The sequence below is a fragment of the Agelaius phoeniceus genome, chromosome 5 (assembly GCF_051311805.1).
Source record: "Agelaius phoeniceus isolate bAgePho1 chromosome 5, bAgePho1.hap1, whole genome shotgun sequence".
Taxonomy (NCBI): domain Eukaryota; kingdom Metazoa; phylum Chordata; class Aves; order Passeriformes; family Icteridae; genus Agelaius; species Agelaius phoeniceus.
Window position 1 is genome coordinate 4,533,295 of NC_135269.1, and position 14,441 is coordinate 4,547,735.

The following is a 14,441-nucleotide window of genomic DNA, read 5'->3' on the forward strand; positions in this document are numbered from 1 at the left end:
CTTAGTTGAGCTTCCCTTATTTTATGGGAATGAAAAATGCTCAAAAGTTTCTCAGCCCTTTCACAGTTAGCAATGCAAGCAGGACTGATTACTGTCTGGAATAAAAGATCTATATATTTTTGTCACAGTCATATTTTCTGAAAAATTCCTTCACTCAGGATTTTCTCCTGTGAAGCTGAGAAGCCTCAGAGATAAAGGAAAACAAATTCTTATCCCATTTGCTTCTCCTGTGTTGTGCTCACTTGTGGGATGTGTTTGGAGATTGTTTACCCACAGGTGATTGTTTCATTGGTTTCATGTGAATTGTTTTGACTTATTGGCCAGTCAGGGCCAAGCTGTGCCAAGGCTCTGGAAAGAGTCACAAGTTTTCATTATTATCTTTTTAGCCTTCTGTAAGTATCCTTTCTGTATTCTTTAGTACAGTTTAGTGTGGCATTCTTTAATATAAAATAAATTAGCCTTCTGAGAACATGGAGTCAGATTCATCATTCCTTCCTGCCATGGGGAACCCCGCAAGTACAATAGATTTTCTCCTGGAAGCATTAACACAGCTAGGAATGAAAGAAATTAGCAGGCAAATTTGTATGAGTAGATTTGTCAGAATTTTAATGCCAGCTACAATATATACCAATCTTAAAACAAACTGGTGAGTTTGACTACAGCACTTTAACGGTGCCGGTTTTGGCAGGACCATGCTGACACAGAGGTCCTGCTGTCCCGGGAGAACGTGGACCAGGAGGCTTTGCTGAACTATGCCCGGGAGGCAGCAGATTTCTCCACTAACCAGCAGCTGCCCTCGCTGGACTTTGCCATCAACCACTACGGGCAGCCCGACGTGGCCATGTTTGACTTCACGTGCATGTACGCCTCCGAGAACGCCGCCCTGGTGCGCGAGCAGAACGGCCACCAGCTCCTCGTGGCGCTGGTCGGGGACAGCCTCCTGGAGGTGCGTGGTCAGCTCTGAATGAGCACCAGCCGCTGAGATCCGTGCTGCCTGACAGAGAGGCACTCTAAGGAAAGCTGCTGGTTGTTACAGAAGAAAGTGGGAGGTTGGAAGGAAGGGTGGGAGTGTTGGGAAAACAGAATTTTTAGCGTGGTAATGATTGTGCTTAAGAAAATGTGTGCAGAGCTTTTTCTGAAGTTCTGTCTGTCCCATCTGCTTCTTGTTGACTCTCTACAGAACCTACTGTGGGTCTGCTGGTAGTTAGCATTTTGTAGCTGGTTTAAAAAGTGCTGTCTTGAAGAGAAGCTGTTAAGGCACCCCAGGCTATGAATTACTGTTGGAAATAGAGGAACACTGGCTTTGGGAGAGCTCTTGAGCTGCTCACTGTACATCTGGTTTCCTCTAGCCCAGTGGGAGTGGAACTTGTAGCTAATTACTGAGTTACAATTTCCTAGCAGATTACTGCCTGAATATGTACTTGATACTTCTTTAAGATTTTCCCTAAGTGATGCTTTTCCTTTCTCTGCTTTTTTTTCCTTTGGTAACCTCTAATATCAGCCATTTTGGCCAATGGGAACTGGAATAGCCAGGGGATTTTTGGCTGCAATGGACTCTGCTTGGATGGTACGAAGTTGGTCGCTCGGAGCCAGTCCTTTGGAAGTCCTTGCAGAGAGGTAATGGAGAAAGTGAATACATTTACAGTTCTAATCCAATCCTCCAACATCTCATCATTCATTACAGTTTCTTTTAGTACAAATTTGTAGACAGAATGGCAGATACAGACTCTGACTTTTTTTAGAGAATGTATGAGGGTATAATTCAGTTAAAGAAAAAAAATTTCAAAGGAGTTGATAAACTGAAGTGTATGGATGAGTAAGAAATGTTGCTATTCCTGGTCCTAGTTTTAAAAGATTAGATGAGGAATCTTTTTTTTAGGTGCTTATTGACATTGCATGGACAAAGTGAGCCTGACTAAATGTCACCAGCCCTTCAGTGGCAAGCCAGATGAAGATGTAGATGCCTTTAAAGTACCAGATACAAAAGTTCTTGCTGTCTCCTATTATCTTGTGAATACTTTTTATTATTTCCTTGTAAGGAAGCTGTGACTTGCTATCTTTCATGTTGTCCTTGGTTACTTTGTTTCATGTAAGCCAAACAGCATCTTGTCTCTTTTGAAGTGTTGAGTTCCTGATGTGTTAATCAGTTTGCCCCTGACTCAAGGGGCTCTCTTGGAGATAGAACTCGGGTAATTAGAAGAGGGAGTGAGTAAAAGCAACAGTTTTTAGGTCCTATTTTAAACTTCAGCAACTGCACCTTCTGAACATCAGGACCCATAGTATAATTTCTAAAATTGCGCAGTGGCACAGTTCATACTTTAAATTCCATTTGTTTGAATTTAAAAAAGTGTGGAAAATAATGTTGCTGTTGAAGCCAGACTTGATCACCTTTCCATTAGCCACTTCAGACAGCAGTAAGATCTTCCCTGAGTTGTCTCTTCCACGTATTGAACAGACTCATTTCTCCTGGCCTCTCCTCACAGGACAAATGCTCCAGTCCCCTTGGTGGCCCCTCTTCCTGAGCCCTTCCTGTATCTCAATGCCTTTATTGTACTGGGCAGCCCCTTCAGTTTTGCTCAGTGTGTTGTTCTCTGCCCTCCTTTCGAATTCTGTAGTTGTATTAAAGTGCAGATTTTAATATGGTTATGCTGACTGTTAGCTATGCAGCGTCTGAAGTGGTTAGATTTCTGATTTGAATGTTTATCTCCCCAGAGTTTACTTAGCCATAGTAGTAGTGATGCATCTCTTAAAAAAAAACAAAAAACAACAGAACAAAACCTCAAACCAGCCAAAACAAACCAAAAACCCCAAACCACGACAAAGCCTAAGCAAAACAGATGAACCAAAACAAAGCCCCAAACTTTTTTTTGTGTTATTTTCCCAAGGGAAAGCATTTATAGGCTGCTGCCTCAGACCACCCCAGAGAACGTGAGTAAAAACTTCAGCCACTACAGCATTGATCCTGCCACCCGATATCCCAATATCAACGTCAACTTCCTGAGGCCACAGCAGGTAAGTCACAGACGGTGCTCCTGAGTGCTTGCAATCTGCAGTGGCTTTCCTTAGGTGAAGCTGTGCCAGTGTTTTGGGAACAGAGAGTGATGTGTGTGTAGCATGGAAGCAGTGAAAGGCAGTTGAATCAGTCAAGAGTAGGCTTTTGTACTTGAACAAATTCCTTTTTAGGAATGGTTGATTTTGATAATTTTAAGTGTGATATAATAGTACAGGAAACCTATAAATTTGTGTTTTCTATGTGTGCATTCTCTTTGTAATAATCCAGTCTAGCAGTCTGTCATTGCAATTTGGTATCCACTAAGCAGCAGCAGTCAGCTGGACTGTTCAGCACTGGTGAGCTGCTCCTTGCTGTTGTGAGGTTCTTGGGATAGGATTTTTGCTACCTACATGTACTCAGCTTCCTTTTTGTACCTTGGGATGTCTTCTTATTGTCTCCTGGTTATTTCTCTGTGTGTCTGGGGTGCATGGCATATTCATCATCTTAAATGTTTTTGCGTCTCATTTTAGGTACGCCACTTGTATAATACAGGAGATTTGAAAGACATTCACCTGGAGATAGAGAACTTTGTGAACTCCAGGACACCAAAGCTGACTCGAAATGGTAAGCCTGGCTGCTGTCCTGTTCCTTTTGGTATTCTGGAGCTGGGTGAGTGCAGGAAGTAGAGAACAGCAGGGCTGTAGGATATTATTTAACCATTCTTTTAATTTGGAAAATGTATCCAGTAATTGTTTTGTCAACAGTCTGAGCTTACAATTTTTCAGGTTTCCATTAGCATGGGAATTTATTTTTGTTTGCTTAATTTCCCTTGCTTTATAGTGCTGTTAATTTTCTAAGCATATTTGTTTGTATAGGCAGTTCTTTTCACCTCCTTTATCTCTAACAATGCTCTTGCTTGAAGTGCAGAAGCCTGGACTGAGTTCACTCTAACAGTAGACTCAGAACTCTTACAAATGTATCAGGAGGTATTGCTTGTGCAGTCTTGCATGCTCCTGCTTTCCTTTTCTTTGTCTCATCTCTCAACTAAATGAAACCTCACTTTGCTTGCATTATTCTGAGAGTAGATGCCTTGTGATAAGCATTTCAGTAGCTGTCTCCTTGTCTCTACCCTGAGGGCTATGTCAGACTTTTCCCTTTGCATGCCTTGTCTTGGATGCCCAGATAGTGTTTTGGGATTCCCAGAGTGGCTCTTTGCTGCTAAGCCTCCCTTTCACTGCTGAAGAGCTGTGTAGTCTCTGCTCTTTGCCCTGCAGCCATGTCCCTTTAGGCTGCAATCTCATCAGATCTTCTGGTAAGACAAGGTCAGAATAGGTCAGTGCTTTTAAAGGAAAGTTTTCAAGGGAGAAGAAGAAGTTACAGAAGTACATTTGTCTGTTCTTCCACTAGAAATGGTATATCTGGGCTTTAGAGAGCATTGCTACTGTATGTCCTTTTGATCATCTTTAACAAGCCTTTGCAACTGTTTTATATTTCCTGGGGCTCTTTTACAATAGCTAGGGTGAAAAGTCTGGCAAGTTACAACTTAGATAATTACTTTCCAGCAAATTAAAAATACTTTCTTGGATTCAAAATAGATATTGATAGTATTTTTAAAAGAAAATAAGAATCCTGTCCTCCATTACCCATTGTAGAAGGAGCTTGTTTTTTATATTAAGGTTTTGCTTGTTGATTCATGGGGTTTGTGTTGTACTTAGAATTTGAGCTGTTGTTAATTTCTATTTTGAAATGTGCTATTTTTTTTACAGAGTCCGTAGCTCGCTCTAGTAAATTGCTCAGTTGGTGCCAGAGGCAGACTGATGGATATGCTGGTGTTAATGTGACAGATCTGACAATGTCATGGAAAAGTGGCTTAGCTTTGTGTGCCATTATCCACAGATACCGTCCAGACCTAATGTGAGTAATAGGCTGCTTCAAATCACTGGGAAGAGCAGGAAATTAGTGCTGTTTGGAACTAATAATATGCAGTTGGAGGCAGTGCATTTGTGACTTATGAAGAAATAGATTGAAATGAATTCAATTAAACTTGTGAGAAACCAACATCTAGTGATTCACTAGCAGAGTGGAAGGTTATGATAGCTTGATGAATTCGAAAATAAATGTGTTGTCATTTTCCCTTCTGGATGACTTGGCAGAATTAAGCTTCAAATTGGTATTGACTGGAAAGCATTATTGACTGACAGATTTTATGTGTGAAGTGAGTAAGGAATAGTTCATAGCTTCAGTTAAATCTCTTGTGAACAAGTCTCTGCACGGTCCTTTATAAATTTCCTGTTTAACAAAGCAGCTCTTCGCAAAGACTTTCAGGCTGCTCTTTCTAAAATAGTGACCCACAGCCTAAATAAAGAGGTTGTTACTGTTTGCACACTGACTTGGTGGTTGGGTGAATGGCAGAGGTGTCCTCTTCAGTGATATATTGGGTAAAACAGTGCCCAGATTCTAGAATGGGAAAACACTGGCTGCAAAAAGTGATGATAGCAAAGATTCTGGTACTTCAATCTGAAATGTCTCCAACTTCACAAAAGGACATCAGAAAAAGTAAACTCTAGAGCTGTACTTGAAGACATAATCCACTGTAAAACACACTGAAAATTGTGCAGTTATACCGATCCATATGCACTGAATTACTTCTATATTGGTGTACTTGAGTGAACCTGAGCTACACTGTTTAATACCTTTATAGCTTGTGGAGAGTTCAAACAGTTTTTAAAATGCTTCATGTAACTCTCTACAAGCAATAGTTTTTCATATAGTTATACAAGTTTTGGAGAAAGCCAGCAGGACAAAAATATGATCAGTCAAGAGAAGAGGGGACAAAAAGTCAAGATTTCATTTAGTTCCAAGTACACAGAAGATTTTCTGTAGGGGACACCATACAGTCTTTCAGCAAAGAAGGAAATGGAGATGTATTTCAGAGGATGATGCTTTTTAAGAAGAAAAGTCTAGGTGTTTAGGAGGAGCAAACAAATTTTAAAAGCATATATTTGAACCAAAGTTCACTGTAGTTAAGTAGCATCAGCTTTGCTATGCTGGTGGCAAATAAAATTAAGATTTCAAAGGAGAAAAAAAAAAGTGGATGTCTGAGTTCTTTCAGAATGCTGATTTCTACTTGATTCAGTAGAAACTGAAGGCCTCTTTTTTGCAGAGACTTTGATTCCTTGGATGAGCATGATGTGGAGAAGAACAACCAACTGGCCTTTGACATCGCTGAGAAAGAGTTTGGGATCTCTCCCATTATGACTGGAAAGGAAATGGCATCTGTTGGAGAGCCAGATAAGCTGTCCATGGTGATGTACCTCACACAGTTCTATGAGATGTTCAAAGACACCATCCCCTCTAGTGGTAAGCAGTTTGGGGCACTTCTGTGGGATTTAAAGGCTGCTCCAGGGTGAATGTGTGTGCTTCAGTTACCTTCATGCTGCTTCTGCATGAGCACATTGAGTAGTTACTCACTGTAGCTTTACATTACAAATGTTGACTTGTTACTGGTGCTGATAAAAACCATGTTAGCAGCAGCAGGAGCAAAATAAGGAGTTAATATACAATAATGTCCTCAAAAGTTCACTTCAGCACTACTAGATGAATTTTCTGCATTCTTACTCTTGTTTGTCTTAGCTAATGTGCCTTGCTAGTAGTTGTTGAACAGGTAGTTTCAAAACACTAGCTGAGTTTTATACCTATTTATCATCTGTGAATGGTGAGACTAACTTCAGGCCACTGAGGAACAAAGCATCTTTGATCAGAACTGAAAGATGTAATTACCTAACCCAAATTAATATGGCCAGTCTTTAAATATTGATAATGTTGTTACAGCTCTTTATTACTGATGATCTTAATTCATGATTCTCTCTGGTGAGGGGAAAAATTTGGTTTAATAGCGTTTTAAAAATATAGTATGTATGATGTATTATTTCTAAAATTCTGGACTCTTTTTAAAAATACTGATGTTCATGTTCCTTAAATCATGCTCTTTAAACGTGAAAGTAAATAGAGTAAACACAGCATCTGTTATGGGTTATTATAAACCCTGAAAGAACTGCTTTGGGCAAAAGGAAAGAGCAGAATAGCTGAGAAAGGCATTAATTCTAGACATTAGTAATTTTTTACAGAGAATTCAAGAATAAGATTGTTACATTAAAAATAATCAGTTGTCCTTCAGTTGAGTATTTAATTACAGCACCACAGAAAAGAACTTCATGGCATTGCCTTGTTGTGCCTGTTGTCACTAACAGATAGCCTGGAGCTGAATGCAGAGGAAAAGGCTGCCCTGATTGCCAGTACCAAGTCTCCCATCTCCTTCCTCAGCAAACTGGGACAAAGCATCTCTCGGAAGCGCACTCCCAAGGTAACCAGGCACAGCCCTGGAGGCACTTGGACAGCAGCCTGCTGTCCAAGCATGGTGCTAAAAATGCAGGGGTTAGTGTTTGTTAGTTTGCAAGAGACCATGTGTTCACCAGCTCTTGGTATGGGATGATACACGACATTTATGAATGTAAAATTACATCTGTAGTATGTACTCTCAGAGGTGTATTTCAGTCTTAAAAGCTTAGCCTTGTGGTAGTATTTGGGCATATATTTTCTCTTGGAACATAGCTAGTTGCTCAGTTTTTTGAGATTTGAAAGTGTTGAAGAATTTCCAATTGAAGGTTACAATGCCCTTAGGAGTATCTAGGAAAAAAACTCTTAAACAAATAGAGAATGAGCACAGGGAATTAAATAAGCTTTGGAACTAAACTGATGTAGGAGCACTGATGACACTTATCTCAACCCAGAGAGGTGTGAGAGTTATTTTTGTTTTCTTTCCCCTACTCCTTCTGTTTTCAGGACAAAAAAGAAAAGGAACTGGATGGTGCAGGAAAGAGGAGGAAAACCAGCCAATCTGAGGATGTAAGTATTACAGTGAGATGTGTCAGGGAGCAAAATAAATGGTAGGTACCATTTTCCCCACTTCAGTTCTTTCATTTTTTTAGTATCCAGGCAGGGATTATATAGGATTTTTTAGATAAAATTTAATTCTTCTTCAGAGGTTACATTTTCATGGTATCTTTAGTGCAAATGTTTTACTAATGTTTATAAAAGAATACTACATAACCAATGAAATGTTGCAGTTCCCTGATGTTCTGTTTTTACTGCAAATTACTATGGTTTGGTGAGGGCATCAACACTCAAAACTTCTCAGTGAAGTCGTGTGGTATTGTCAGAAGCTTGACACATGTTTAAAATTTAATTTTGGTTTGTGCATAAAGCATACATTTCCAGTATGCCCACAAGGCAGTTTTTCAAATTCAGTGTTTGTAGCCAAATGGGTACAGGTGAATTAAAATTCAGTGCTTTGGGTTTGTTTGAAGATGAGCCTTTGGTTTATGTCAAGGGCTTCACAGGGATGTTTCAGCTGAGGTCTTTTTGGTAGATATCAAATAAGATGGAAAAGATCAGTAAAGTTTAACAGAACATTTGATGACTTGCCAAAGGAAATTAAAATCTGAGCTTTCAAGTGAGGCTAAGAGATTTGTTATCTATAGTGTAAGAGACTTTTCACAGCAAAGGGGTAGAAAGGAGAAGGTGATCTGGTTGTATCTTGTTAAATTTTGATGTCACTGATTGTTAGGAGGACCTCCCACGAAGCTACAGAGAAGAGAGGCCCACACTGGTGAGTGCCCTGACAGAGAGGAGAATTGATGCTGCCATTGGGAATCAGAACAAAGTCAAGTCCATGGCAACCCAGCTGCTGGCCAAGTTTGAAGAGAATGCACCAGTGCCGTCCTCACACTTACGAAGACAGGTAGGAGATGGATAATAAACCCCTTTGTTTTGGAATTGTAGAGGAAAACCATGGATGATAGCATGCATTCCTCAAGACTGGATGCTAGTGTTGCTTTTCTACTTCAAAGGCTCTCCTAAAGAAGAGTGAAGTTTATCCAAAGCTTAAATTTTACAAGTACAGGTGGAGAAGACCAGCAATTGAGTTTCTTTTACAACTACTATTGCTCTTTAAAAGCTTTCCAGGAATGTTCTCCTTATGCTGTTTAAGAACAACCATTTGATTTCTGATTTGAACATTTTCATATCAGGTTACATCTGTTTGTTCTTGTGAACTGTGATTAAGCTTTGTACGTGTGTATGTGCAGCAGATAAATGCCTGGGAGTTTCTTGGCAATCAGGGTGTTTGTGTCATTCCAAGTGAGGCTCATTTGTTCTCTAGGATGGTATCTGAGCTGCTGCAACTGCAGGCTAGTTGTCTTTGAAGTTAGATTGAGTCACTTCAAGCTGCTGCTGGCAGTGCAGTGTCAGCAGGATGAGGCTCAGTGTGGTTTAAGTGCCAGAGTCCTTGCTCTGCTACATGAGTCCATCCCGAGAGCTTGTGCCAAGCTCTGTGCCATGGCCACATCGTGAGTGGGACCTGACCTGGCTGCTTGAAAGCCAGCTCAGGTTTGTCTCTGCCACACTACATATCAGCATTAGTAGTGTAACATAATCAGAATGGCCGTGTCTATCCACACCATAAAATGTTTCTTCAGCTGCTACACATTGGCTGGCATACTCAGCCAATGATTTGAAGAAACAATGAAGTGAAAGGAAAGGTCCAAAAATATGTGAAATTTCCCATTTTTGGATGGTTTTTTTCCTTTTTATATTTTACTTGCTAAATGAATTCCCCCCTCCCCTATTTTTTTTCTTAAATGTTTGTCTGTCTTATTCTGTATTCCATTCCTATGGCTTTCTTTGAGTTTCCTTCACTATTTTATCTTTCCTCCTTGGTCCCACCTTCCCTACAACCTGCATGCAGCCACCTGTCCTGCCTTACCAAGAGCGTGTCCACAGCCAACCATCCAGCAGACGAGAGCAGGGCCGGCTTGCCCCCATACCCCAGTGGAAACAGGTAAAGAAACTCATTCTCACTACAATGCACCTCCTCACCCATCACTGTTGTGTTTTTAAGCCAGTCCTTTTCCAGCACCTTGTCTGAGTCTGTTACTTAAAATAACTTCCAGTGAATAAAGTCAGCATCTCCCTTTGGTGATGATGTATGGTTTAATGTTTCAAAAAATATTTAATCAAATTTTCCTTGCCTTCTTATGCTAGTTTCAACTTATCAAGACTTTCATGGATGTTGCAGCAGAAATTTTTGCTATAGAATTTCTAGATTCTTTTGTTAGAAATAAGAGAAACATGTAACCAATTATGGAAACTTATGAGGTAAAGATGTCTTATCATCTATGATATTAAAGCTCTTCCTTCATATAAATAGTAAAATTGGTTATCAGTTTTGCTATTCCTATGTGAAATCTTAGGTGTTCTGTAGTTGCAGGAGACTTTCCTGTGGTTTCCCTTGCTTTAATGCAGCTTTCCTTGCCAGCTTCTCACACTTGTTGCTTTGCAGACTCCTGTGTTACTGTGGATTCAGTACATTTTAGTTTTTCTTACACAGAATAGGGACCAACAGCAGAAAAATCAGCTGGTATCGAATTTTATTTTCTTTCCAACGTTTTGGGCCATTGTCATTGCTGCTGTTTTTCTTTCAGCCATGTGCTTTCCAAAAATAAGGCTTCTGTAATCTTTTCAGGCATTTTATGATACTTAACCTCACTGGCTTCATCTGCTTCCACTGTTTCCCTGTGCAAATGGCCTCCTCATGTTTCTGAGAGTGCTCAGAGGTATTTTGCTGACAGCCATAATTTGGAGAAACATCTACTTTTCTCTGGCTGTAGTTTAATCAGAGCGTACTACTTTGGAGTCAAGAGGAAGAAGATGACACTGCTTTGGAAATTCACTGTTCTTGATGAATATGGATTCATGGTGATCTTTGTGTCTGAGGCATTCAGCACAATTAATGCTGCATGTCATGACTGGTGCCCTGATCCAGAAGATTTCTCTTCCAGGAAGAAGACCTAAGTCCAGGGAAATTATTGTCAGGATGCTTTGCTTCCCTGACTCAGTGTTTGTTCTTCTACCTTTTGTCTCATCAAAATCTTCTTTAAAGGCTAATGAACATTTTGAGATGGATTCACATAATTCATGATTAAGGCAAATTTTATTTCTCAAGAATACTTATTAAGGCAGAAAAAAAACCCTGAAGCAAAAAAGCTGTACAGTATTAAGTGAGTTGATGAGCACTGCTTATATTACCTCCTAGAAAAAGAAAAACTGGATTGCACTGGCTGTCTTTCTGTTGTCATTGATAAAAAAAAGACAAAGTTTTATTTCCTGTTTTTATTGAGGATTTTTCTCCTCACCAGGGAGCATTGTTTTTGGGTTCCTTTGTTGTTTATACCTGCACTATACAACTCAAAAGAAATTTTAAAAAAGGAAGAAAAAATCCTTCTGCTGTTCCTTGACGTTGATAGCATGTCTGTGTAGGAATAAGTGTAGGGCATATCTTTGAAAAATCTTTCTGCAACAATTTTACTTTCAGAGGATTTAAATTATTTTTTTCAACACTGATTTCCCTGTGTGGATGATTTCCCTCTCAATGTTGCACATGGAGATGATCTTTCCCTGATTAGTTCTACTGCATCAGCAGAAGATGATTGATTCCTGGGTCCAGATGTCTTGCAGGATTTGCAGTGCTTTTGTAATGAAGAAGTATAAAACTGGGTCTCAAGGATGCAAAATCTGCAGGGTACAGAAGGATCAAAACCCCACGGACAGAGTCCCTGTTTCAAAGGTTCCTCACTGTGTCCCTGGGGAAGGGAAGAATATGGGTTACCTTTGTTCAAAGCCATGGACGTGTATAGAGACAGCTGAGACCACTGAGCCAAGCAGCCAGCTTTGCCAAGCCTGGACAGAAATCCCCTCCTGCAGGAAGTTGTTGCTGGAGCAGTACCTCAACTGGCTGCTGAGATTTCTGGTTCTGGTTGCGTTGGCAGGCAGAACCTGATAGTTGTGAGACTGCACCTTTTGATGGTGCTGGACTGGTCTTCTGTGGTGACATTGGTCACTCTGGCTTGTAGCTCATCCCTGGGTGACAGACTGCCAACAGAGAAGTGCTGCTGAATACCAGAACCTGTCATGAATCACAGAATGACCAGGTTGGAAGAGACCTTCAAGATCATTGAGTCCAACCCAGCCCCAACACCTCAACTGAACCCTGGCACCCAGTGCCACATCCAGGCTTTGTTAAACACACCCAGGGATGGCGACTCCACCACCTCCCCGGGCAGCCATTCCAGAACTTTATCACTGCTCATACTCTAGAGGATTACTATTGCTTCTGCCAATTTCTTTAGGGGTGATAAATGTTTGCTAGAAAGAGCTGTTCATGAAGCTTTTGGAAAGGCTTCTCTTTTGGCACAGGTGTTGAAGTTCAGGAGCAGAAACTTCTGCTACTGACAGAATATATCACATAGCAAGTACCTTCTAGGGGAGAGTGCTTTGCAGAGGAGCAAAGCAGCTCCTAAGGGGACAAAGGGGAGGTGTTGGGTGTTACTGAAAGAAACCACAGGTGGCCTAATGTTCTTACTAGCTGGCAAAATGAAGTTGAGATCCTCTCTTTGGGAGAAGGGCAGTTGTATGATTGACAGGTTTGGTTCTTCCAGTCTTTTGGAAACTGCATGGAAGAGGAAAGTATATTGCAAAAGCATAAGAGTGGTTCCAAGGAAGAGAATTCCAAAGGAAGTGGTCTGGGTTGGACCCACAGTTCTGATGAGAAATTGGCATGTGCCTTGGGGTATTGCCTGCTGGTGTTTGTCAGGTGAAGGTCCTTAGCTGTACTTGCTTACCAGTTTAAATCTAGAATCTTGCTTTACCCTTGCATTAAGATATTAGGTGAGCAGTTTCCTTGAGCTTGTAAGGCAGGATGCCTCTGTGTGTTGTATGGGTGAGGTAGAGGTATCTTGCTAAGAGAGAATTCCTAGAATGAGTGAAATGCTGGAGGAATCTGTTCTGAAGCAGTTTTTACTTTCTCCACATGATTTTTAATGCTGTCTCTCTTGGAAGGGCAATACCTTCCAAAGAGCAAAGGGGTTAAAAACCTCACCAATCTGCTCCTCCCAGCATTCTGTGTGGCCTGCATACCTTGTGAAGTGGTTTATAAAGTTGAATTTATTGAGTTACACTTTGAGTATGTTGGCTTTTGTTGTGAAAATTGGTTTTGTGTTCTTATGAGCACCACGGCAGCATCTAATGATGCATAAAGATATTGAGAAGTGAATGTGCACAGTGGAAATACATATTTTTTTATATTATAGTAATATCACCTAAAAAGGCTGGATTGTGTTTCCTGGTGTGGTGGTTAATCTCCTCAAATGAATGCCTGCTTGTATAAGAACATCTTCCATCATGTTCTCTATGCTTTCTGAGCCATTTTGGCTGCTTCTGGGAAAGAGCAACTCATCCAGGATCATGAAGCCATTGAAAGTCATATGGGCTATCCAGAAGAGGATCTCACTGGGCATAGTGTGAGAGACAAGCCTTTTAAACTGAATTTTGCCCTGGTTTTCCAGACCTTCATCTTGTAGCCTTCAGCAGTCTTCTATTGTTCTGTAGGTCTCTTGTCAGCAACAGCTTTTGTGTGTCATACATGAGCTTAAATCATGTTTGATGTGTAGAAAGATACTTGTAAGATGAAGATCCCATGTCTTTTGGTGCACATCTTTTCTGCCTCTGGACATCTGCTGCTTATTCTTTTGAGACCATTCCCTAAAGTGTGACAAAGGGCAGAAGTGCAAACTTTGCAGTACTTTTGTTGGAACTGTGTTTATTGAAGATAAGCGATGACTGAGATGACTACAGGCAGCAAGAGCTGAAACCTCAACAGGAGAGAACTTAAAACACCAATGACTTCTGCAAATACTGCTTTTTTACCTTTAATTTTTTATTTAAGTATGTTGATTATTTTCTGCTTTCCTATAGTCAACCTTTTCTTTGCATGCTCAGAAGTACATTCTGCTGGAGGACTGATGGAACACATACTTCATGCATTCATCCAATATTATATTCTGAGATTTGCCTTGGAAAAATAAGCAAGTTTGTGAAAATTTTGACATTAGAAATGCAAACTTGGCCATGGACAGATGAAAATCCATGAGCAGCTCTGTGGTTGAGAATGTTGCCATGCTTTCAGTTAGAAATTAGTGACTTCATAGCTAAACCTTTGAAGCAACATATAAATGTTCCTCACCCACTGCAGTGCAAAGTCATATGCTTCAGTTTAAGCTGCTTTTAGCATCTGTTTGAGATAAAGGAGTATACTATTTATCTAACTGTTTTGTTGAAAAGGAAGAGAGCCCCCAAACGATGTTAGTGCTAGCTCATCTGCAAGGGCAGTAATAAACGTCTGTAATATCTCTACACCACGTGCAGTTTTTTAGAGCCTTATCTAACCCTGGCTTTGGGTACACAGCATTTTGTTTTTTCCCACTGCAACCATTTCCAGATATGCTCTGGTGAGAACTCAACGGGAAAAGAAAAATCAGGCTGAAGGCTCATTAAT

At 40.4% G+C, this 14,441-nt stretch overlaps 1 protein-coding gene across 19 annotated transcripts in view; it reads left to right on the plus strand.

The window, feature by feature from the left end:
• The window catches only part of MICAL3 (microtubule associated monooxygenase, calponin and LIM domain containing 3), a 174,249-nt gene that overhangs the window by 77,165 nt on the left and 82,643 nt on the right, over positions 1 to 14,441 (plus strand). For 16 of the 19 annotated variants that reach the window (XM_077178155.1, XM_077178172.1, XM_077178158.1 and 13 more), the window contains exons 8-17: positions 689 to 946; positions 1,502 to 1,617; positions 2,886 to 3,012; positions 3,523 to 3,616; positions 4,759 to 4,906; positions 6,156 to 6,352; positions 7,243 to 7,355; positions 7,835 to 7,897; positions 8,619 to 8,792; positions 9,798 to 9,890. In XM_077178155.1, the coding sequence (XP_077034270.1) occupies positions 689 to 946; positions 1,502 to 1,617; positions 2,886 to 3,012; positions 3,523 to 3,616; positions 4,759 to 4,906; positions 6,156 to 6,352; positions 7,243 to 7,355; positions 7,835 to 7,897; positions 8,619 to 8,792; positions 9,798 to 9,890 (1,383 nt within the window). The remainder of the gene's footprint in view (positions 1 to 688; positions 947 to 1,501; positions 1,618 to 2,885; positions 3,013 to 3,522; positions 3,617 to 4,758; positions 4,907 to 6,155; positions 6,353 to 7,242; positions 7,356 to 7,834; positions 7,898 to 8,618; positions 8,793 to 9,797; positions 9,891 to 14,441) is intronic. The other 3 variants (XM_077178170.1, XM_077178164.1, XM_077178167.1) reach the window with 1 other exon arrangement.